The sequence below is a fragment of the Corylus avellana genome, chromosome ca9 (genome assembly GCF_901000735.1).
Source record: "Corylus avellana chromosome ca9, CavTom2PMs-1.0".
In the NCBI taxonomy this organism is placed as follows: domain Eukaryota; kingdom Viridiplantae; phylum Streptophyta; class Magnoliopsida; order Fagales; family Betulaceae; genus Corylus; species Corylus avellana.
This window is the reverse complement of record NC_081549.1, coordinates 6,429,448-6,450,441: the sequence shown is the minus strand read 5'-3', so window position 1 is coordinate 6,450,441 and position 20,994 is coordinate 6,429,448. Positions and strand designations below refer to the sequence as shown.

At 36.1% G+C, this 20,994-nt stretch overlaps 3 protein-coding genes and 1 non-coding gene across 4 annotated transcripts; 2 read left to right on the top strand and 2 right to left on the bottom strand.

Moving 5' to 3' along the window:
- Window positions 1–747: 747 nt before the first annotated feature.
- TRNAG-UCC (transfer RNA glycine (anticodon UCC)) lies at window positions 748–819 on the bottom strand. Its single transcript has one exon. It is a non-coding gene; the product is annotated as a tRNA-Gly (tRNA).
- A 1,202-nt stretch (window positions 820–2,021) lies between these two features.
- Window positions 2,022–6,143, top strand: LOC132162160 (fatty acyl-CoA reductase 2, chloroplastic). Its single transcript, XM_059572422.1, has 9 exons — window positions 2,022–2,415; window positions 2,518–2,621; window positions 2,712–2,911; window positions 3,015–3,115; window positions 3,283–3,487; window positions 3,607–3,768; window positions 3,854–3,935; window positions 4,571–4,968; window positions 5,889–6,143. Exons 1-9 carry the CDS (start codon window positions 2,022–2,024, stop codon window positions 6,052–6,054), a joined length of 1,812 nt encoding a protein of 603 aa, XP_059428405.1. The 3' UTR covers window positions 6,055–6,143.
- Window positions 6,144–9,634: 3,491 nt separating this feature from the next.
- LOC132161801 (lipid phosphate phosphatase delta) lies at window positions 9,635–13,088 on the top strand. The gene is made up of 8 exons (XM_059571995.1): window positions 9,635–9,955; window positions 10,097–10,192; window positions 10,334–10,408; window positions 10,530–10,660; window positions 11,039–11,142; window positions 11,239–11,367; window positions 12,080–12,195; window positions 12,552–13,088. The coding sequence occupies exons 1-8, from the start codon at window positions 9,794–9,796 to the stop codon at window positions 12,954–12,956; spliced, it is 1,218 nt and encodes a 405-aa protein (XP_059427978.1). The 5' UTR covers window positions 9,635–9,793; the 3' UTR covers window positions 12,957–13,088.
- A 1,426-nt stretch (window positions 13,089–14,514) lies between these two features.
- LOC132191479 (serine/threonine-protein phosphatase PP2A-4 catalytic subunit) lies at window positions 14,515–19,865 on the bottom strand. Its single transcript, XM_059606511.1, has 11 exons — window positions 19,616–19,865; window positions 19,407–19,463; window positions 18,921–19,004; window positions 18,149–18,220; window positions 17,118–17,189; window positions 16,737–16,777; window positions 15,980–16,046; window positions 15,607–15,798; window positions 15,354–15,443; window positions 15,163–15,270; window positions 14,515–15,056 (listed from the first exon to the last, which is right to left on the bottom strand). Exons 1-11 carry the CDS (start codon window positions 19,706–19,708, stop codon window positions 14,991–14,993), a joined length of 942 nt encoding a protein of 313 aa, XP_059462494.1. The 5' UTR covers window positions 19,709–19,865; the 3' UTR covers window positions 14,515–14,990.
- Window positions 19,866–20,994: the final 1,129 nt, after the last annotated feature.

The window sequence follows — 20,994 nt, the reverse complement described above, 5'->3', positions numbered from 1 at the left end:
ATTTGAGTTACCCATCTGTATCCATGGAAAAAGATTCACTTTAAAAATACCTTTGTTGTTCTCCAACAAAATACCACCAACACACTTCAATAGCAAAATATAGACCAATAAAATACCACCAATTCACATTATTGTTCCTTAATTACAAATCTATTACAAAATGCAACTAGTTACTATGCCTGTTGGCCCTTGGCATCAGTTGTCTCCCTTCATTGGGCCCCTCTACCTTAGATGTTCCATACCCATTTGATTTTCTATATTCTTCATAGTCCATCAATAATATAGAAAATCAAAAATCGGTAACTGAAACGAGGTACCCAGTTACTAGTTTTTTCAATCGGTTGTACGGTTGGCCATTAACTGGTAACAACTGGTTGGCCAATAACCAGTTACCGGTTAATGGCCGGTTATAAACGGCCAGATTTACACTCCTACTAATTATGTTTCACAATTGAAATGCTAAATCAAATAGCAGTGAGTTATATACGTACGTATGGGTTTGGGCTTCTACTACATATACAAATTAGTTACCCATTTTCCAGAAAGGTTGTTTTAAAAGAAAAATAAAATGAATTGTTATTTATCCAAAATAAAATAAAATAAAAACAATTGTTTTGAATGTTTTCATTATTGGTAAGATTTGCACGGGAGCTTCTAGGCCCATCTCGGCCGAGTCTAGTAGTAGTTGGGCTCAGCCTTCCTCCCTTTGGGCCGAATTGTAAAAAGGTCGAAAGTCCGACAACAAGGTGCGTCTGCCGGGAGTCGAACCCGGGTCTATTGCTTGGAAGGCAATTATCCTAACCGTTGGACTACAAACGCTATTGCGAATTGCTTCTCCATTTGGTCAATTTACCAAATTCGCTTCTCTATCTCCCCTAGCCTATTGTGGTAGATGAGCCGGAATTAGTGTAGTCTTTTTGTATGTTGTGTTTGCTTCAATAATATTTGATTTAATAAAATTATTGAATTCATTTTATTCCTATTAACTTGAGATTTTAATAAGTAGAATTACCTCAACTAATTTTACTTTAGAGTTTGAGAAGGCATAATTAGTTGAAATATCTGAAATGAACCAATGATTTTGTCTCCAAATGGGAAGAGCCATGATAGATAATACACTTTCATTCCATTCTTATCTCACTAATTGATGTTGCAGTGTCCATCACCTATTAAATCAAGAGAAATGTTAAGGGTTAATAAGTTTCTTATATTTTATTCATATTCTCTTACAAATTCAATAGATCAACCATTAGATTTGTAAAATCTACTATTGATTAATGTGGAGTTTACATAAGTCCACAAATTTAATGGTTGATTTGTAAGATGAAATAGACCAAATATAGAAGAAAAAAAATATTGACTCCTAACATTTCTCTTATCTTAAATCAATATTTTCTTGGCACGGCAACATCAACCTAATAAAATGGGGTAGGATATAAAGATAATATCATATAGCATTACTCAAAATGATACCATAAAAAGCGCTATTTACTAAGTGACCAAGCAACAAAATTAGTAATAGAAAAAGTCCCCATAGCCAACCCCTTTCTCACACCCTTTCTCCCCCAGCATTTCCCGCAAAAAGTAGAGCACATATAAAATTGCATTATAGGAAACACCAATCAAACAAGTGTAAGAGAGAGAGAGAGAGAGAGAGAGAGAGAGAGAGAGAGTTCCCGCCATCTTAGCCGTTGGTGAGAAGTGTGAAGGGGTGGCAAAAAGAGAGCCGTTATAGAAAAATCTGCTAGAAAGGAGGGGGGGTATTCGAATTTACCTACCCCTCATCTCCTTCTCCCTTAAACCCACCCTACCTCTCTTTCTCTTTAAAACCGAACAAAACCCATCTCACATCGTATGGAGCCTTTGTTAGTTTACTAGCTTTTCTTTATTTATTCAGGAAGTGTTTAGCTAAGCTTTCAACCCAACCATTTTTAACTGCAAACCCTCTACTTTTCTTATCCTTTTTTTTTTTTTTTTTTTTTTTTGCCCATCTCAAAAATATTCCTCTATTTTCTTCCCAAATGATGGGGGCTCTGTTCCTAAATTCTTCCTCAGTTGCACCGATTAAACTCCTCAGAGTGTCCGACAGGCGCCACTGCTGCTCTTTAAGGAGGAAGAAGAGTGTCGTGAGCTGCCAAGGAGGTGGGAATGTTGTCAAGTCTAGTGGCTTTTCCTCTGCTTTCACACAGACAGAGGCATTGTTGAGGACGGATCATTCTGCAGCTTTGAGAGATGCAGGGAGCTTGGTTTTGTCTCCCAATGGGAAGAGCCAGCCGGAGATTGCCGTCAAGGATTTGGTGCCTTATGGAGAACCATCCAGCCCTTTGGTTGAGGTTGATGATGGCATTGGAATTGTCAAATTTCTTAGAGGCAAGGGATTTCTTATCACTGGAGCTACTGGGTTTCTCGCTAAAGGTGTATATATATTAAAGCTTTTTCTTTTTCTTTTTCCATTTTTGTGTGTGTGTGTGTGTGTGTGTGTGTATTAAGGTTTCCTAATATATTAAAAAAAATCAGTTCTTATTGAGAAGATTCTACGGACACAGCCGGAGGTGGGAAGAATATTTCTTTTGATTCAGGCAAAAAACAAGGAAGCGGCAATGGAAAGATTGAGTAATGAAGTATGTTCTCTATTATGCCCTGTCTCTGGAAGTTCACTAATGCATGTCTCTTGGTGTTGAATTAAGATATGTTTTGTGGGTGTGTTTCAGATCATAAATGCAGAGCTTTTCAAGTGTCTCCGACAAATCCATGGAAAATCCTACCAATCCTTCATGTTGAGCAAGCTAGTTCCTGTGGTCGGGAATATTTGTGAATCCGATCTTGGCTTGGATGAAGATTCAGCAGATGTTATTTCCAAAGAAGTCGACTTGATTGTAAATTCTGCAGCTAACACAACATTTGATGAAAGGTCATGACTTTTCTCCATTACAAGTTCATGTTTTTTTTTAATCATTAGATTTATAGATTTTCAATTTATTTTGTTAAACATTTTTGAAATTATGGAACTGCAGATATGATGTTGCTATTGATATAAACACAAGAGGGCCTTGCCACCTCATGGGCTTTGCCAAGAAGTGCAAGAAACTAAAGCTCTTCTTGCAAGTATCAACAGGTGTGAGGAACCCACTTTTGGAAAATTAAATTATCTTTGATTATCTATTTGAAGCACATATCTCATTTAATGTTACTCTATCCCTAACAAAGCAAAGTTTATGAGAGTAGTTTTGTAATTCCATGTTGTGTTAAAACATATATATGTTTCATTTTTTTCACATGCAGCTTATGTTAATGGACAAAGACAAGGGCAAATAATGGAAAGGCCTTTCAGTAATGGAGATAGTATAGCAAGGGAAATTTTGGAAATTTCATCAAGATCCCTCCCTGCATTGGACATAGAAGGTGAAATAAAGTTGGCTTTGGATTTCAGCAAAGTTTCTGAAGTCAGTGTAGTGGCTCAAAAAATGAAAGAGTTGGGTCTAGAAAGGTGATGACGAGTTTCTTCTCTCTTGTTTTTCTGTCTTGTTGGAACACCGCTCAACCCAAAAGCTTAAACGTATATCTTTTCAATGTGGGACTTAATTGTTTTACATCACTTATTCTCAGGGCCAAGAAATATGGATGGCAAGATACTTATGTGTTCACAAAGGCTATGGGGGAAATGATGATAGACAAAATGAGAGGAGAAACACCAGTTGTCATTATCCGACCAAGTGTAATTGAGAGCACTTGCAAAGAGCCATTCCCTGGATGGATGGAAGGGAATAGGTAGGTGTCTCTTATTTAAAATTTTGCACTAATTAACCTCTTGGATGCAATGCCCAACTAACCTTCTTTCTACTCTCCTTCACAGGATGATGGATCCTATAGTTTTGTACTATGGGAAAGGGCAGCTCACAGGCTTCTTAGTTGACCCAAATGGAGTACTCGATGTAGTAAGTAAATGCTTATGTTCTTGAATTGTCATATGTGTGTTTTTGGCTTGTTAAGGGTCTAATCATTGATTCTAATGATTTGGTTTGGTTAAATCTTTAACCCTTAAGATCCAAAAACCCTAGGAAAACCTTACGATTGTTGGATATTGATTTGGTTAAACCCTTAACCCTTATAATCGTAACATTTCACTAAGCTTCCGAACCCAACATTTGTGGCAACTCATTCTATTGTCAGTGACCTAATGGTAGTATTTTCGCTCATTGATCCAAAAATCTTACGATCGTTGGATATTGATTTTGTTAAACCCTTAACCCTTATAATCGTAACGTTCCACTAATTTTCCGAACCCAACATTCATTGCAGCTCACTCTGTTGTCACTGACCCAATGATAGCGTTTTCTCTTCTTGGCAGCACCACTCACATACTTGTTAACACTAAATCCATATATAATATCAAAAACATTTTAATTCAGCTTATAATTGGTTGCCTCCTTCGTAACTCGAACCAGTGACGTGGTGCCTACTCTAAATACCATTTGTTAAGGGCATAATCATTGATTAAAAAACTACTGATTTGGAATTAAACCCTTAATCCTAGGCAGCAGCACTCATCTCTTGACATAACTGATTGCAGGTGCCAGCAGACATGGTTGTTAATGCAACCTTAGCAGCCATGGCAAGGCATGGAGAGGCACAAAAACCAGACATCAATGTGTACCAGATTGCTTCATCTGTTGTAAATCCATTGGTTTTCCAAGACCTGGCGAGACTGCTGTATGAACACTACAATTCCTCTCCATGTTTGGACTCGAAGGGTAGGCCAATCAGTGTTCCATCTATGAAGCTATTTAGATCCATGGAAGAGTTCTCCACTCACCTTTGGGGAGATGCCATTCATCGAAGTGGCTTGACAGCTGCAGCCTCTTCCAACGAGAAGCTGTCCCAGAAACTGGAAATTATTTGCAGAAAGTCAGTAGAACAAGCCAAGCATTTAGCAAGCATATATGAGCCATACACATTTTATGGTGGAAGGTAAGTAATCAATTTCTTCACATAATATATGAAAAAGGATAAAAATAAATAAATAAAATAAAATAAAAAACTTATCATACATGAAGATTGGATTATCTTAAGTATTGGGTTGCTATGGAAATATAAATAAGATAGCGGAATAAGAGAAAATAAAGAGTGGTTCAGTGTTAGACACACTATATTTACTATTAAGAAAGAGCTCAAAAGGTTACATCTTACTCTTATTTGTTGATATAATTGTGAGCTAACAAGTGATTTGAATTTATTCAAATTCAATCTAATACTAATCAAATCCCTTCTAAAGTAATTTAATCATTATCAAATCCCGAAATTTAAATAATCAATTCTCATCAAATTCTTATATTTTTTGAACTAGACACAAGACTACTCGGGACAGAAAATTTCCCACTTCAAAATGTTAATAATGTGCATGATTGCCAAAAAGAGAGATAAAAATTTAGGAGCTCATTAATTACCATCAAAATTGGCACAATCTTAATGAGAAAAAAAAAATGGTCTCAAAAGAGTGTTCTTTGTTAGGAAGACTACAACATTTACTATATTTTCCTTACAAATTAACATGATAATTACCACGTCAGTCTTTATTGCTTAATTTTTTTTCATCCATATTATGCCACGTGACACCTTTCACAGTGCCCCCCAAGCATTTTCCAGTCTTGAAATGGGTGAAGATTTTCTTTCTCTTTTGTCTTTCTTTTCAAAACAAAAATATTAACAAATAGCCTAAAACATAAAACATTTAAAATTGTTTTCACATTTATGTTACATAAGAACACTTTTTCCAAAAAAATTTAAAAAAAAAAACCCTCTAAAAAGCATTAACAAACAAAAGTTAAGCGTTTTTTCTTTTCTTTTCTTCCAAACACTATGCTAAACTTTGAGTAACAACTGTGATGCAGGTTTGATAACAGCAATACTCAAAGATTGATGGAAAGCATGTCTGAAGAAGAGAAGAGAAACTTTGGGTTTGATGTGGGCAACATAAATTGGAGAGATTATATCACAAATGTCCATATTCCTGGTCTAAGGAGGCATGTCATGAAGGGAAGAGGGATGTGTAGCTAAACCCCTACCATTCATCTTCTTACATGTAATCACCACCCAAACTCCTCCAACCAATTGTAATAAGACAAAGTTACTTCTTTTTCTTTTTTTACAACTTATAAAGTGGGCAAAAAAAGTGTTGCCTTTATGGTGTATTTATTTATAAATAAGCTTCTATAAATCAAAGCTCCTTGGGTCAAAAAATGCTTGGGTTATTGTTACTTTTACTAATGTTATTATAAACTCATGTGGCGGTCTATATTTTATGAAAATAAATGTTATGTATGATGTGGTAGCTGTAGGGGGTGCATAACCGGTTGCAGTAGTGGTTATTTTCTCATAATCGTAACCGATTTAGGCAGTTATTCAATTTTAAATAACCGCAACTAGATGTTATGTGGTTATTAAAGACTGGTAATAAACTGATATTCATAAATAATTTCATCATTTTTTTTCTTTAATATAAAACTTCAAATTTGTTGGTTCAAAGAAGAATATTTTTTTTATAATATATTGTTAATTCAAACTACTAAAGTATTAAGACCATTATTTATTTGTGATCTATCTCGTATCTCAAATGTGATCCAAGAATTTTAGCTACGAGTACAATGTTAAATAATAAGAGAAACTCTCTCATATACATTGTTATATTTCAGTGACAATAACTATTTGGATCAAAATTATTTATGTGAAATTTACATGAAATCCTATGGAGTAAAATGTTGGAAATCCTAAGTAATATACATCTTAATTCATAATTCAAAACAATTACAAATCAAAAACATTAAAGATCCAATTACCCGGTTATTAACTGGATTACTAAATGTAACCGCAACTGGCTTAAGCAATTATCCGATTATCCGGTTGTAATTATTTTCGATTATCCGGTTAGCGGCTATAAGCGGTTATTAGGGGTTAAAAACTGCCCCACTTGTATACCGCTAGTGGTAAGTGCCACATTGACTATAATTTTGAGTAATGGTGATCTTGGTGTGACCTAACCGGCTAAGCCCAATCCAACTAATTGATTTTGATTGGTTTAGCTTGATGCAATTTCATAGGATCGTTGATTTGGAAATCAATGGCTGAATCTATCTATCAACCCCGCATGTTTCGATCATTGGAATCTAACCAACGCCAAGGGGGTCAATGTTCACCTTTACTTTATGTGAACGATAATATATAGGCAAGTTCTCGTAGTTTCAGTTTGTACTCAACAAAATTTATTTTAACATTTAAAGTGATCATTCTTTTAATTAAAAAAACAAAAAAAAATCATTCTTTTCTTACCTTCAAAGGAGTCACAAATATGAATTAGATCCTCTCAATTTCATTTGAACTCGATAATATCCAGTTAGTTATATTAGAGGGATATTTGAAAAGACAAAAATACCCCTCTAATATAACTAACGGGATATTATCCAGTTCAAATGAAACTGAGAAGATCCTGTTCCCACAAATATATAGCGGAGAAGAGTCCCTTATATAGAATTCAATAAAAATTTGACACATCAGTTAAAAATACTAAATACAATAGAGATGAAAACTCCGTACATTTATTTCAAATCAATTTCATGAATTTTTTTATTCATTCTAACACAATGCCCACCATCCACCAATCTCTGAGCCCCTATACTAGAATCTCCAAAACCAAGTTGCTTTGATGGTTTTGTTAGTGATTTTGTCAATGAGTATTTTGTCAAGAGAATAAAATTTATTTGGTTTGAAGAGTTATATTATTTTTTGGTGTTTCAAATTGAGATGTCTACTTTCTATTAGAAAGTGTAAAATACCTAATTTACACCATGACCTAATTGAAGCTATGAGTGTGTTTTTTTTTTGTTTTTATCCCCTAAGAGCCGGATAGGGGGAGGGATGTGTGTGTTAAGGAACACCATGTGCTTTATAATTTCTGAGTTTGGATAAGCTTTGTCTTGGGCTTTAAGAGAAAATTTAGGAGCCCATTGGTTCCCAACTTCGTCTTGGGCTTTCTTTATGCAGCCCACTAGTCAAATACCACCAAATCTTTGACTAAGTCGCCGGATTTGCCACAAAGAACTTTTACACAATCCCTTTTATCATCTGGATAACACAGAAACAAAAGTAGAAGGAAAAGCAAAAGAAAAGGCAAAAGCCAAAGGACGCCACTAAAGGGTTTATTTGGAATTTCACAAACAATTAATAATGATTTAGCAACATTGAGAAAATTCAAACATTAATAAAAACGGCCTACTTATGACTATTAGTCTAATACTGGTCAATTAGGAACAACGTTGACCAAGTCTTCGGTGGCCATCTATTGTGATCCTTCTGGCGTGATAGAGACAATCACTTCATTCTGGAACAAATCATACAACGTTGAGATCTGATATGGATGCAATTGAAAACCTTTATTTATTTTTATTTCCCAATTAAAAGTTCAAATCAATGTGCTAACAACACATACGCATAATAAAAGAAAAAAAAAATACACAACAATAATAGTTTATTGATGGGTTAACTTAAGTGATAAATGAGTTTACATGGAACAACTTCTGGTTAAATTAAATTAAATAAGAATTTTAGGAGTATTTTTTTGACTGACATTTTGATGCAGTTGATCGCACGATCAAACTTCTAACAATGGGTGCTTACTGGAGAAAACAAGAATGATTAGAGACTTGTTGAGAGTATCGGCAGATAAAACTTACGATTATATGTGAAACCATGAATTTTAGTGATGGGAGGAGAGGGTGAGGATTTTGAGGGAGAAAATTAATTTTTGAGAATATTGCGTAAAAAGATATATTTTAGGAATATTTTTTTAATTTGTCGAAGATAGCTTATGGCATCCATAAATTAGCTTCTTCCTTTGCCTCTATGATTAAGTTAGCAAGAATTGATTGTTTAGAGAGTAGAGTCTCAAAAGGATTGTAATAGAAATGTATTTGAATATTGTTGCATGTCCTCCTTTACGTAGAATGTTTATCAACAAATACGACATTTGCCACGTGTTGCCCTCTAATAGGGTACGGTCTTGGCCAAGCAAGGTTTCAAATTCCTCACCTATTAACAGGTTACAGTTATTAAATGATGTCGTATCGAGTTACATGCTAACTAGTTAAAATAGTCTAGCAATTTAATCTGAATGATAAACTCTTGAGCCCCCTCCTTGTCTACTTAGGCCGGCATGGTAGATAATGAGTATATCACATTTAATGAAACGGCCACCATAATTTGCAACTTGCTTTCTATTTTTCTACTTTTTTTTTTTTTTTTTTTTTTAATAAATAAACTTCATTAAAAATCAGCAAACCGAATACACACAAACCAGACTAAACCTGGACATAGAAGAGCAGCCCACCCTACTGAGACATTTGCAACTTGCTGTCAATCTACTTTTCTTCTTCTTCTTTTTTTTTTTTTTTTCTTTTTTTTTTTTTTCTCACCGATTTGCTGGCTTTTTCTGGGCCAGCCAAAAAGAGAAGCCACCGAAGCCGAAGTGGCAAGAGTTATGACCATTTAAAAATTGAAAAAAAAAAAAATGTAAATACCCACTATAATACAAATATTAAACTAAAATAATAAAATAAAACTTCTTTCCTCTTTGGACAGAAATTTCCTCAATGCCTCTGTAGTCAAGTCCTGCCACTAGCTTTCAATTTTTTTTTGTTTTCTTCTTTGTTATCTGCGTCTCTCATTGTTTCTCTTCTTCGATCCCTCTTCTTCAAGAGGGAAATTAGAGAGAGAGAGAGAGAGGGAGAGAGGGAGGGAGAAAGAGATGGAAAGCATAGCAGTGTGGCAAGGAGCAACGCTGTGTGGAATCGTCGCATGGATTGTGATGGCTTCATACCTCAATGTGACTCGCAAGCTTAGATCTTTCCTGCAACCATGGGTGGCTCACCGTGTCATCACTGGGAACCCTCTTCTCCTCCAGATCCAGGTTTCAGTCAACTTTTGCAACTGAAAATGAAAACCCAGATGATCATTCTTGTTGAATTCTCTGTATATATGTTTTTTTTTTTTTTTTTTTTTTTTTCAATAGAGTAATTCTTTTTGGGATTGGTCTGGTGGGTTTTTGCAGAAATACCAGCATAGGTTTCTGGATGCTCTGTTCTCTGGGTTGTCTTGCGTTGTATCTGTGCCCTTTTACACTGCCTTTCTTCCTCTGCTCTTCTGGGTATGTTCTGTCTCTCCATAATTTGGTTAATTTTGAAATCTGACCTGGTTTTTTATTGTCTGATATGGACTTTAGAGCAATTTCATTTATCAGCATTTTAAGAAGTCAAATTTAGTGGCATTTTTTTGGGTAATATTGTAGAGTGGGCATGGCAGATTGGCTAGGCAAATTACCCTTTTGATGGCTTTTTGTGATTATCTTGGGAACTGTATAAAGGTATCTACTTCCTCTCTTTCTTGGTTCTAAGCTTCTCATTTGTTTGTATGCCGTTTAGTGCTTGTTAATGAAGATATATATATATATATATATATGCATCTGTGGTGTTTGTGTTTCATAGGACGTGGTATCAGCACCGAGGCCCAGTTCACCACCTGTTAGGAGAATAACTGCCACAAAGGACGAGGAAGAAAATGCATTGGAATATGGATTGCCTTCTTCTCACACTCTTAACACAGTTTGCTTATCTGGGTACCGGATTTTTATTTTTATTTTTTTAATTTGTTATATTTGCGGTGTAGCCGCGCAGATGAATTTAGAAGGCAATTGAATAGGTTCTGTTCTTAGAGGTTTAAAATTCATGCCTCATGAGTCAAGACCAATGGTTTAAGCTTCTTTAGCAAAGCTCATAATTCTCACGTATCCGCGTAAACCTCATGATCTTCTAGGGTAATCAACATGTTAGCAATGAATACACGTCAATCAGTATTGCTTATAACATGCATGCATTTGTTTACAACCGTTGGGTTCATGCTTTGTACTTTGTGAAAGTTGAGAGCTTTTCCTCTTACCTTTGCATCTTAAAATATTCCCTCTTACAGGCTAACTTCTTGCACTGGGGATTTCCAGGTACCTTTTGCATTATGTCTTGTCTTATACTCAGTATGAAGATGCCTCCATGAAATTTGTTGGCCTTGCCCTTGTTTGTTTGCTTGTGGGCCTCATTGGTTTGGGTAAGTTCATTCTTTTTTAATTAGTTTTTCTGTTTTTGGAAGCTTTTTTAGTTTCTTGCTGCATATTTCCAAACTGAAATTTGGTTTACTTGCTAGGAAGAATTTACCTCGGCATGCACAGTTTGGTTGATGTCATTGGTGGCCTTTCCGTTGGACTGGTGATCCTTTCATTTTGGCTTACAGTTCATCAATATGTTGACATTTTTGTTGTCTCAGGACAAAATGGTATGTATACTTCTGTTGCCACGTTAATGGTTACCAATTTTGTATAGCTGAAAAGCAAAAGGGCCTAGGCTTTTGAAGAACTTGATGAAGGTAAGAAGTAGCTTAGCAGCCTCAGGAGAGGCTTCAAGCAAATTCCTAAACTGGCCAAGTTGCCCCAAGTGCTGAGTGTGGGAAAGGTTGGTATGCCACCATGCCTGTAATATGTTAGGAAAAAGAGCTACCAAGCTAACAATATTAGAAGATAGATTGGCCTTGCAGAGCTAAGACCAGGGGCAGAAGTTAGCCTAATAGAGAACCAGCTGCAGCACCTTAATTAATGTGCCTACAAAGTAAGAGAGAAGTTCCCACATATAGGAAGTTTTCTCATCAGGCAGTAATGGCTCATGGGTTCCATTTGCGAGCAGACCCTTTTGAGAAACAGCCACACATGGGGACTTTGAGGTTACAAACCTGGAAGTAGATTTTTCATGATGGAAACTTGTCTAATCAAAAATCATTATCTCAAAATTTGTTGGGATAAAGAAGAATGTTGAATCATGAATTGTCTTGGAAGTTAAGTTCTGTTGGAAACTTCTGTTTGACAGAAAGTAGTCTGGGGTGTTTTTAACTTTACGAAGAGTTTGAAATTCAAACAAGATACTGACTTTGAGATTCAAAATTCAGCAACGTGGGTATGAAATCTCACTTAGTGCACACTCTATCTCTGATGCAGTTACATCCTTTTGGGCCGCTCTAAGCTTCCTGTTGCTCTTTGCTTATCCAACTCCTGAGCTCCCAACACCAAGTTTTGAGTACCACACTGCCTTTAATGGTGTTGCATTCGGAATCGTAAGCAATCTCCACCCATTTAAGTTTGAATTAATGCTATGTTTGGCTTTCAACTTCCGTCTGCTATTACCAGAATATTGCATGGGGTTGCAATAGGAATTTAATCGATCTTTTTAAATATATCGTTGCAGTATTTGGATATGACAAGACTGACTCTATTTGACACAAATATCATATTATTACACTTACAGTATGAACTTCACATTCTTTTATAGAAATCTGATAGAATGCATAAAAGGAAAAGACAAAGGAAGTTATTGCCAAATTCATGAAAAGTTTGTATATTGACTATATTCTTTCAAATTTTGTGCCTTCTTCTTGTGACATTGATAATCTAAAATAGCAATTGTTTTCAGGTATCCGGGATCCAGCAAACGTATCATCAGTTTCACCATGAAGCCGTTGCACGCATATTTACCCCACAACTCACAATCCCTACCTTTGTGGGAAGAATGCTGGTTGGGATACCCACAATACTTCTTGTGAAGTTCTGCAGCAAGGCTCTTGCGAAATGGATTCTCCCTGTTGTATCAAACACATTGGGCATCCCAATTAAATCAACCAGCTATATCCCAAATCTAAATGGAAATGGGAAGAAATCAGACAAGATTAAACAGTCTGGTTATTCCCAAAAGCTGTTCTTTTTCTCCCAACAGGATTCATTTGATGTTGATACAGGTATCAGGTTCATCCAATATGCAGGCCTTGCATGGTCGGTGGTAGATCTTGTTCCATCTCTTTTCTCTCACCTGAGCTTGTAATGCTTGGTGCTCTTGTAAAATATGAGTAGTATCTTATAGGCCAGTTTAAAGGGTATATGATATATATGCTTATTTTGCAAGTCACAATTTTTCCTATAATTTTTTTCATATTATAATATGAGTTGTATCTAAGATTCTCGCAATTTATCCGTGAGCTTTACAGTGTGGAATGGGCAATGGAAATTTAAACGCGCTTTTACAGTAGGCGTTGCGTGAACGCTTGATTTTTATGGAAAACGGCAGTCCTAGTTTTGAATGGAGAATGATCCCATTGACTCGGTTAGTTGTTTTAGGAGGGTAAAATTGTCCTTAAAGAATTGACAATTTTACCCTCCTTGAATGAAATAACCGGTTTTTTTCTGTTCCAATTAAAATGGATAGGATTCTATTCCGTTTTGGATACTCTTGTTTCGAAAACAGATTTATAATTATGAAATCTCTTTTGAGTCCAATTAGCAGTCGTTTCTTAAATGGCGTTTGAGAGGCGGAACCGTTTTGTACAATTGGGGGAATAGAATCTCTATAATTTAATTGGATAGTTATTTCGTGAGTAAGATTTAGAGTTTATTTTGGACTTGCTTTTGAGAAATAGAGCTTTTAAATTAAAAAGTACAGCTTTTAATCTCAAACAGACTTCTTCTCTTTTTTTTTGACATGTCTACACAAGAGGGAAGAAGAAAATTTGAACTAGTGACCTTCGCTAGATTAAACGTGATCCAAGCCGATTGAGCTACCTCTTGTAGACCCTCAAACAGGCTCTTAATGTGTTATATATAACAGACATTCATGTCTGGCATAACATTCAAAAATTTAATAAATGTTAAATGCAATAACATTAAATCTTAAACATCAAATAATGCCTTTATATTTCACTTAAAATTGAGGAAATTGTTGTCCGCAATTGGGCCTCTTCCCCAGCCTTTCGATATGGACAGGGGCATGTGAGAGGGCCTCAGGCAATGATTCTCTGCCCGAGAAAGGGCCTACTGTCCCAGCCTTTCCCGGACAGAGGGCTCCCCACTCCATTTTTCTGCAATTCCTAAATGGCAGAAAATCCCTTTTCGACTGAGGCAACCATCACGATGTCATTTCAACGAAGTATCCCTCCAAAGCGCTGCGTTTTGTTCAATTAGTTGCCCATAAATAAATAAAAAAACAAAAAAGGGGATCAACGTGTCCCTTCACTTGGATTTTCAGGAACCCAGACGCATGTCATATTCTTCAAAGAGCCTTGCAGGCTTACAGCACACGGTAAAACGATCAAACTATTATCTTTCAATCTTGAAGAACAGGCGTCGGTGAAAAAGCTAATGCATGACCGGCACTTCCACAGATGGGAGAGACGGAGGGATGATCCAACATAAAATTATTCAATGGGAAAGGATTCCTCAATGGAAACCTTCTCATCTGAAGAATGCCCATGAAAAAAAAGAAAAAGGAATGCCCATCAAAGTGCGGCAGGCAATATTTGGCAAGCTAGTTTCGTGCAAATGAGCTGGTATCATCAAAGGTGAAACATGTAAACATGGAACATGGAAACTAGTATAAGATTATTAAATCGAGAAAAGCAAAAATGTCTTACCATTACTATGGCCATAATTGTTGTTCAAGATGAAAGAAACGAGGCAAACCATCCAATAGGACATAAATCCATCCATCCCCTTCTCGCGGCCATAGGAGATGAGAAGGGAGGAGAGCAAATAAAAGTGGTAAAAAAGAAAGAAAAACGAATATCCACATTTCAGCTAGAAGCAATACATTCTGACTCTGTGTGTGTCAAGTAGGCAATATCTCGAGCAGGAAATCCAGTAAGGTTTAAAGTGTAAGACAAATCAGTGAGCATATTACCTTCCTATTATACATCTTTCAGGGCTGCCGCAATCACCAGAAACGGTTGGCAAGTCATAAATTTTATATCTCCCACACAAAAAGGTGCAAATGCACCGACTCCACGAGTAGGAAAGCAGAGTAACGAATATATATTTCCTGCTAGAAGAAGCAACTGGTCATCATTACCACACAAAGGCAGCTGTTTTATAAGAAATAATCAGGCGTTCTGCGGGTAACATCTGGTTCTCCTCTCCTAGGAGCTGGCTCAAACTGCAAGATTGACAAATATTCAAGTAAATACATGAACAAAACAAAATGCACTCATGCATCATGTGTGAATTAAAGGGAAGGAAAGGAGGAAGAGAGAAAGCGAGACCTGGATGAACGTGTGGCTCTTGCAGTCATCAACTTCTAAGATGGAAGCCATGTTACCACAGCGATAACAATAATTGGGTGCACTAAATATAGTAACCACCTTTTGTTCCTGTCTCAACCAAAAAACTTTATATCAAATATCTAACCCCCATAATACTAAACAAGCAAGCCAAAAGTAAGAGTGATAATTACGTGGGCCCAGTTAAATCCATCCATGACCAATTGATGAGCTCTAGCAATCAAGTTTAAGTTGTTTGTATGATTGAATTGATCAGATATATCCTGCAAAAAATATTTTGATGTGCTATATTATTCGTTAAAAATAAAGAAGTGCTATATTAAATCAAAGAAGATAGAGAATGTTACAGGTGAACTATTAAAGCTTCAAGAGTGTTCACTTTTAATACATACATAGAGGCAATTGGATATAAGAAGTTAAAGTTACCTGGCCAAAAGTATATCCAGCACCACGAGGTGAAATACCCCAACCACATCGGTCATCTGGGTCAGACCATAACAAATCACACATGGGCCCTTCATGAGGAACCTCTTGAACACGATCAAAATTCCTTATGTTATCAAGAGTTTCAATTGATGGTGACAGTCCACCGTGCAGACAAAATATTTCTGACTCAACCTAAAAATGAGAGAATAGGACATGAACATTAATGATTGGGAATTGACATATAAAATCCTATACCATTGTTTCCCCCCAGTTATTCAGCAAGCCATATTGGAGAACTATTCACCCTTCAGTCTATAATAAAACTGAGCATAAATGATTATAGTAAACCTCAGGAAAATGAAAGTTTACTAACCAGTGCAGTCAACGGGAAATAGTCAAAAAGGTCTGTAAAGATCTTCCACACATTAGCATTGCCATACCTGTAAATTATCATCGTGAAGGGAGAAAAAAAGAAAAAAAAAAAAAGTAATATCATGGATTTGCAAGAGCAAAAACAAATAAATTCTGCATGAGTGCTCATTAAAACGTCAACCACCCATGTGGCCCCAATTGACCTAAAGGATACACCACTAAGAACTAGGTCAAACTCAAAAAAGGCTACCCAATATCATATCATCTTGTGGTTGGGTTCAAGCTGCAGGGTGCATGTGTAACATCCCAAAAAAAACCTACCTAGTTGTCATGAAAAATCCTACTTTCTTGACATCGATGCCAGTACATCCACAAGTTCGAAGCCCACATACCCATTCAATTTGATAATCCTTTTAAATCCCAGCTGGGTTGTGCAACGAAAATGCTTTGACTAGTATTCTATCCAGCATACGTAAGTGCCATGATATGCATTGTCTACCCATCCAGTTCAGAAACTCTATATTAAGATTACCCAAACTACAGTATTAAATCCAAAAGAAAAAGATTTTCCCCATACCACAAGTTTCATTTTGGGAAAAAGAGTTTTCAACTCTATATTAATATTGATGATAACAAATTGAAATATAATGTCATTCAAATTCTTTATAGATATTAAAAAAATTATTTTCTTGTTGAAAGTTAACATAACTTATTTCAATTATTACCCCCTAAACAAAGGTAATGTAAAGAAAACTCACTTTCGGAGACATTCATCATAAAATCCATAAACCTGAGTAATCTGCCAAAGGGAACAAAAATTAAGAAATAATTAGCTTGAACTGTTACAATCACCAATACATAGATCACAAAAAAAATTGCAGCTTATATTGTAATGTGCTGAATAACACTAAGTGTTCACATAATAGCACCTATATGAACTATATAAAGCAATCATCTTAAATTTAAATAACATCCCTACAAACGAGAAACTAAATATTACAGATTCAAACTAAACATAATCTTTGTAAAGGGAAAAAACATCATTACTCGCACAACCATCAAGATCAAAGCCTCATCATAGTTGCTGAAAACAAAAGGAATATGTCAGTAAAATGAAAGAAAGCAGATTGCAAAAGTACCTGACGACTTTCATGATTTCCTCTAAGTATAGTAATACGCTGAGGATAACGCACTTTCAAGGCCACCAAAAGCTGGATGAATTAACTAATTAGTATCACCAAGATATTGCCACAGGTAACCCCAATAAAATATGCAAGCAGAAAAACTTCTAGACTACTCCCCCACCTGTCCCCGCCCTGCCCACTCCAAAGACCACAGGATAGTCAAAGGAATCAAGAATAATTAGTAAGAGCATCTATTATGAAAATTTGTAGCTAAACACCTCTAGCAAACCTATCACAAGAGGCCAACCCCTATCGCCTGGAATATGCCAACCTACCATGCAAGCAGGAACACATCTTCCAAATGCCAATGGATGCATCTCAGTCATTTTATTAAAGTGAGTAGGTCCATGAAATGCTGTCTCAATTAGAAGAAGTAGAAATGACTTTGTGGCCATTGCTTAGAGCTGATAGGTTGATGAGTGGATGTTCATCTCCCCCAATTCAAGAAAATCCTATTTGACCATATTCAGAAGGTCCTTACGGCACAAGTAAGCTGTCTGTTTTCATATTTACAAATATATTGGAAGAACTCAATTAGTAGATGAAAGGAGGTCCTGCTAATTTTACAGAAAAAAATCCAATCTTCATCAATACCAAACCCAAATTGAAGAATTATTACTCAGAATAATTCCTCCAAGAGACACAGAAAATGACCTAGAGCATCAACAGCATCCCTTACACAAGCAACCCCTCACACCCCCTTGGGGAGAGCGGGGAAGGGGGGTGGGGGGGTGTGGGGCAGGTAAAAAAAACACAGAAAAACAACAGTAACAATAACATAGAAGGATACCAATCTTGTTACAACACAAACAAGAGTATCATAGCTGATAGTGCTGTATACTTGTCACGACATACATGAATACGGTAACTGGAACCAAAACTATACAACATACATGATGCTGCCAGTTCTTGAAGCCATTTCATAGAGATATTTCTTTCAAGATAGCATAAGTAAAATCCAGTATCTTCATTCAAATTTTACTTACCGTCACAGTTTCAACAGAATAATACCCACGGTCCACATAATCTCCCATAAAGAGGTAATTTGTATCTGGACACTGTCAATGAAACAAAATAACCATAAAATTTAGATCCAGACTTAATTAGAAGAACCACGGTCCACATAATCTCCCATAACACTGTCAATGAAACAAAATAACCATAAAATTTAGATCCAAACTAAATTAGAAGAAACATTCAGAAGGAAGTCAAAAACAAGTATGGCTTTATTTGTTAAACTATTTTCCTTCTCACTCTGTTTTTTGTCTTCAAAACAAAAACATTAAAATCCCAAATACAATACACTCACAAAACACTCAAAACTATTTTCGCTTTTATGTTACACCATAATACTTTTTCAAACAAAAAACAAAACACACCCTCCAAAACACACAAACAAACGGAGCTTATATTATCGAAAAATATATAAATAAATAAATAAAACAAGCAAAAGAATACAAATCTTGATTTAGAGCAGAACCTTTTTCCACAAAAGTGGATGAGACATGGTTCAGTTTACTAATACCATTTTTTGTTTTCAAATGAGCAGAATAATCACAGTGGATTGAGTCAAAAACCAATTATGCACTGAATTAAATTAGCAGTTCCCTGACTGGTGGCAATTTACTCCACAATACCTCTGGAGCCCTTCCATCTTCAAAAGCATTTCTTTGACAGGTCTCAATTAGTTAATTTAGACATTCCCCAGCTGAACCACAAGAGTTGAATACAAAAATATGTCATGGTCAGAACTGATACCTTCCCTCCAATTCGAAAAAGTTCAGCAAGATCGTGAAACTGCCCATGAATATCGCCACAAATTGTTACAGGGCTTTTCACAGGCTGTGATACAGGAAAAAACAGAAAAAGAAAATCAATCTTTTCCTCCTTTAAGCTAAAAAAAGAGAAAAAAAAAAAAATCAACATGTGCAAAGTATAATGCGAGAATAATCAAAATATGATCGATAGCATAAAAGAATCATATTGCACCAGGAACTTGAAAACAAATTGCTATTCTTCATAAGATTCTAAAACACAGTCTCACTTTTCAGCAGAGTTACTAGTTCTTTTTCTTTCAAGGTTAGCTAGAAATACATATATTTTCGCAATTGATTCAAGAACGCACAATCTCAGAATCGAACAATGAAAGAAATAAAATGACAGTGGAGCAGCTAAGATTAACATATTCAGCAACAACAAAAAATGCCAATGAAAATTTGAAAAGGCAAGGATGAGCCGTGGCACCTGTACATTGCTTTCCTCCATTAATATCTCCTTAGCCTTCTCACACAACGCTCTAACCTACACGGAAAGCCAAATACATTGTTTAAAAAAAACAATAATTTTTTGCTACGACTCGAAAATTCTAATTCCTTATTATTCGGTGCTGCGTTTTCTCAGCATACAAACAGATCCTCATTTTTTTTCAGAAAAACGAAAAATTATAATGGAACCTGTTGCTCCACGAGTGGCTTGCACTCCATGAGCTGGGCGATCTGCTCGTCGACGTCGTCACTCGAGTCCGATGGTAACGAATTCACGCCCATATTGCTCTTCTTCTCCGGAATTGGACCAGGCGATCGGTATCCAAACTAGTAATAACCCTAACCCTAGACTTGCGGTATTCTCTAACCTCGCTCTCTGCTCCTGCAGCGGAGTCGAAATGGGACAGCGCGTGGAGGAGGGAGTGAGCAAGCGCGTAGCAGTTTTTTTATACAGTTAGAACTTGCTCTCTTTCTGTTTTTTTCTTTTTCTTTTTCTTTTTTCTGTTTTTTCTTTTGTGTTGTTGTCGTCGATGCGGGCACAATGCCTCATGAGATGGCCCAATGGGCTTTTGCTATGGTTCTTGCTTTCTCCTGAACCCAAATAAAGCACAAGTCATTTCTCTGTCTATGATGATGGCCATCCTCCGTTGTTTTTAATCCTTCCAGAGGTTTCTTTTTCACAGCGTCTTGGGGAGGTTGCACAAAGGGTAGCTTTTGTACCACCAATTGAAAGGTAACACTTGAGCCAATCTTATTAGACTTAATTTTAGAAAGATAAAAAAAAACCTATTGCACCAGATTATACAAGTTTGAGGAAATAAAAAACTTCAAAAATTAATTTTTTTTAAAAAACAAATTAGAAGTAGTGAGCAGCCACCACAAGTGGGTGGTGGGGATGGCTTGGGTGGTGGGGGTGGCCGCACAAGCCATCCCCCGCCCAGGGAATGGCCACGCAAGGGATTCTCGCCTAGGGAGAGAGTTCCAGCGGAGAGAGATCCAGTCGAGAGAGAGAGAGGGGAGAGATCCAGGCCATAGGGGGCAGCTCGTAGCCACCCCTGATGGCCTAGCTCTCCAATACAAAACCCTTTTTTTATTTATTTTTTATTTTTAAAAATGTAAACCTAATATAATCAGGTGGTTTGGTTTTATTTTAGTAATGTGTTTAGACGATAAATAGTTGGCACAAAAGTAAGCTTTTGTGCAACCTCAGTATATAAGTTATTCTGTTCTTTTTTTCCTTTTAAAACAAAAAATAAAGGAAAAACTATTCTTTTAAAACAAAATATTTTTAAAAGAGCTTTACGAATTGACAAGTAGACATTTAAATATATCAAACTACCATTTTATATAAAAAAAAAATGTCAATCTATTAGCTTCATCTCTTGTTGACTAAAAACTTCCTAAACATCCTAAGAAAACTAAAGTAAAATGTAATAGAATAGAAACAAAAATCTATTAATAAAAAACAACAATAAAAAAACTTAAAACAAAAAAACAAAAAAAAATAGGGATTGGCCACTCCCAACCCACCAAGTGACCGCCTCTAGTAGGTCATGGAGTGGCTCTGG

Bases quoted from the DNA above. Each gene is read 5' to 3' on its own strand.
- LOC132191479 (XM_059606511.1), bottom strand. From the start codon at position 19,708: ATGGGCGTGAATTCGTTACCATCGGACTCGAGTGACGACGTCGACGAG. The intron at 18,221-18,920 runs GTATCAGTTCTG...TTTCATTGACAG, and splicing joins TTTTTCGAATTGGAGGGAAG to TGTCCAGATACAAATTACCT. The intron at 16,778-17,117 runs GTACTTTTGCAA...TCCCTTTGGCAG, and splicing joins GAAATCATGAAAGTCGTCAG to ATTACTCAGGTTTATGGATT.
- LOC132161801 (XM_059571995.1), top strand. From the start codon at position 9,794: ATGGAAAGCATAGCAGTGTGGCAAGGAGCAACGCTGTGTGGAATCGTC. The intron at 10,193-10,333 runs GTATGTTCTGTC...GTAATATTGTAG, and splicing joins TTCTTCCTCTGCTCTTCTGG to AGTGGGCATGGCAGATTGGC. The intron at 11,368-12,079 runs GTATGTATACTT...TCTCTGATGCAG, and splicing joins TGTTGTCTCAGGACAAAATG to TTACATCCTTTTGGGCCGCT.
- LOC132162160 (XM_059572422.1), top strand. From the start codon at position 2,022: ATGATGGGGGCTCTGTTCCTAAATTCTTCCTCAGTTGCACCGATTAAA. The intron at 2,416-2,517 runs GTGTATATATAT...AAAAAAAATCAG, and splicing joins TACTGGGTTTCTCGCTAAAG to TTCTTATTGAGAAGATTCTA. The intron at 2,912-3,014 runs GTCATGACTTTT...ATGGAACTGCAG, and splicing joins AACACAACATTTGATGAAAG to ATATGATGTTGCTATTGATA.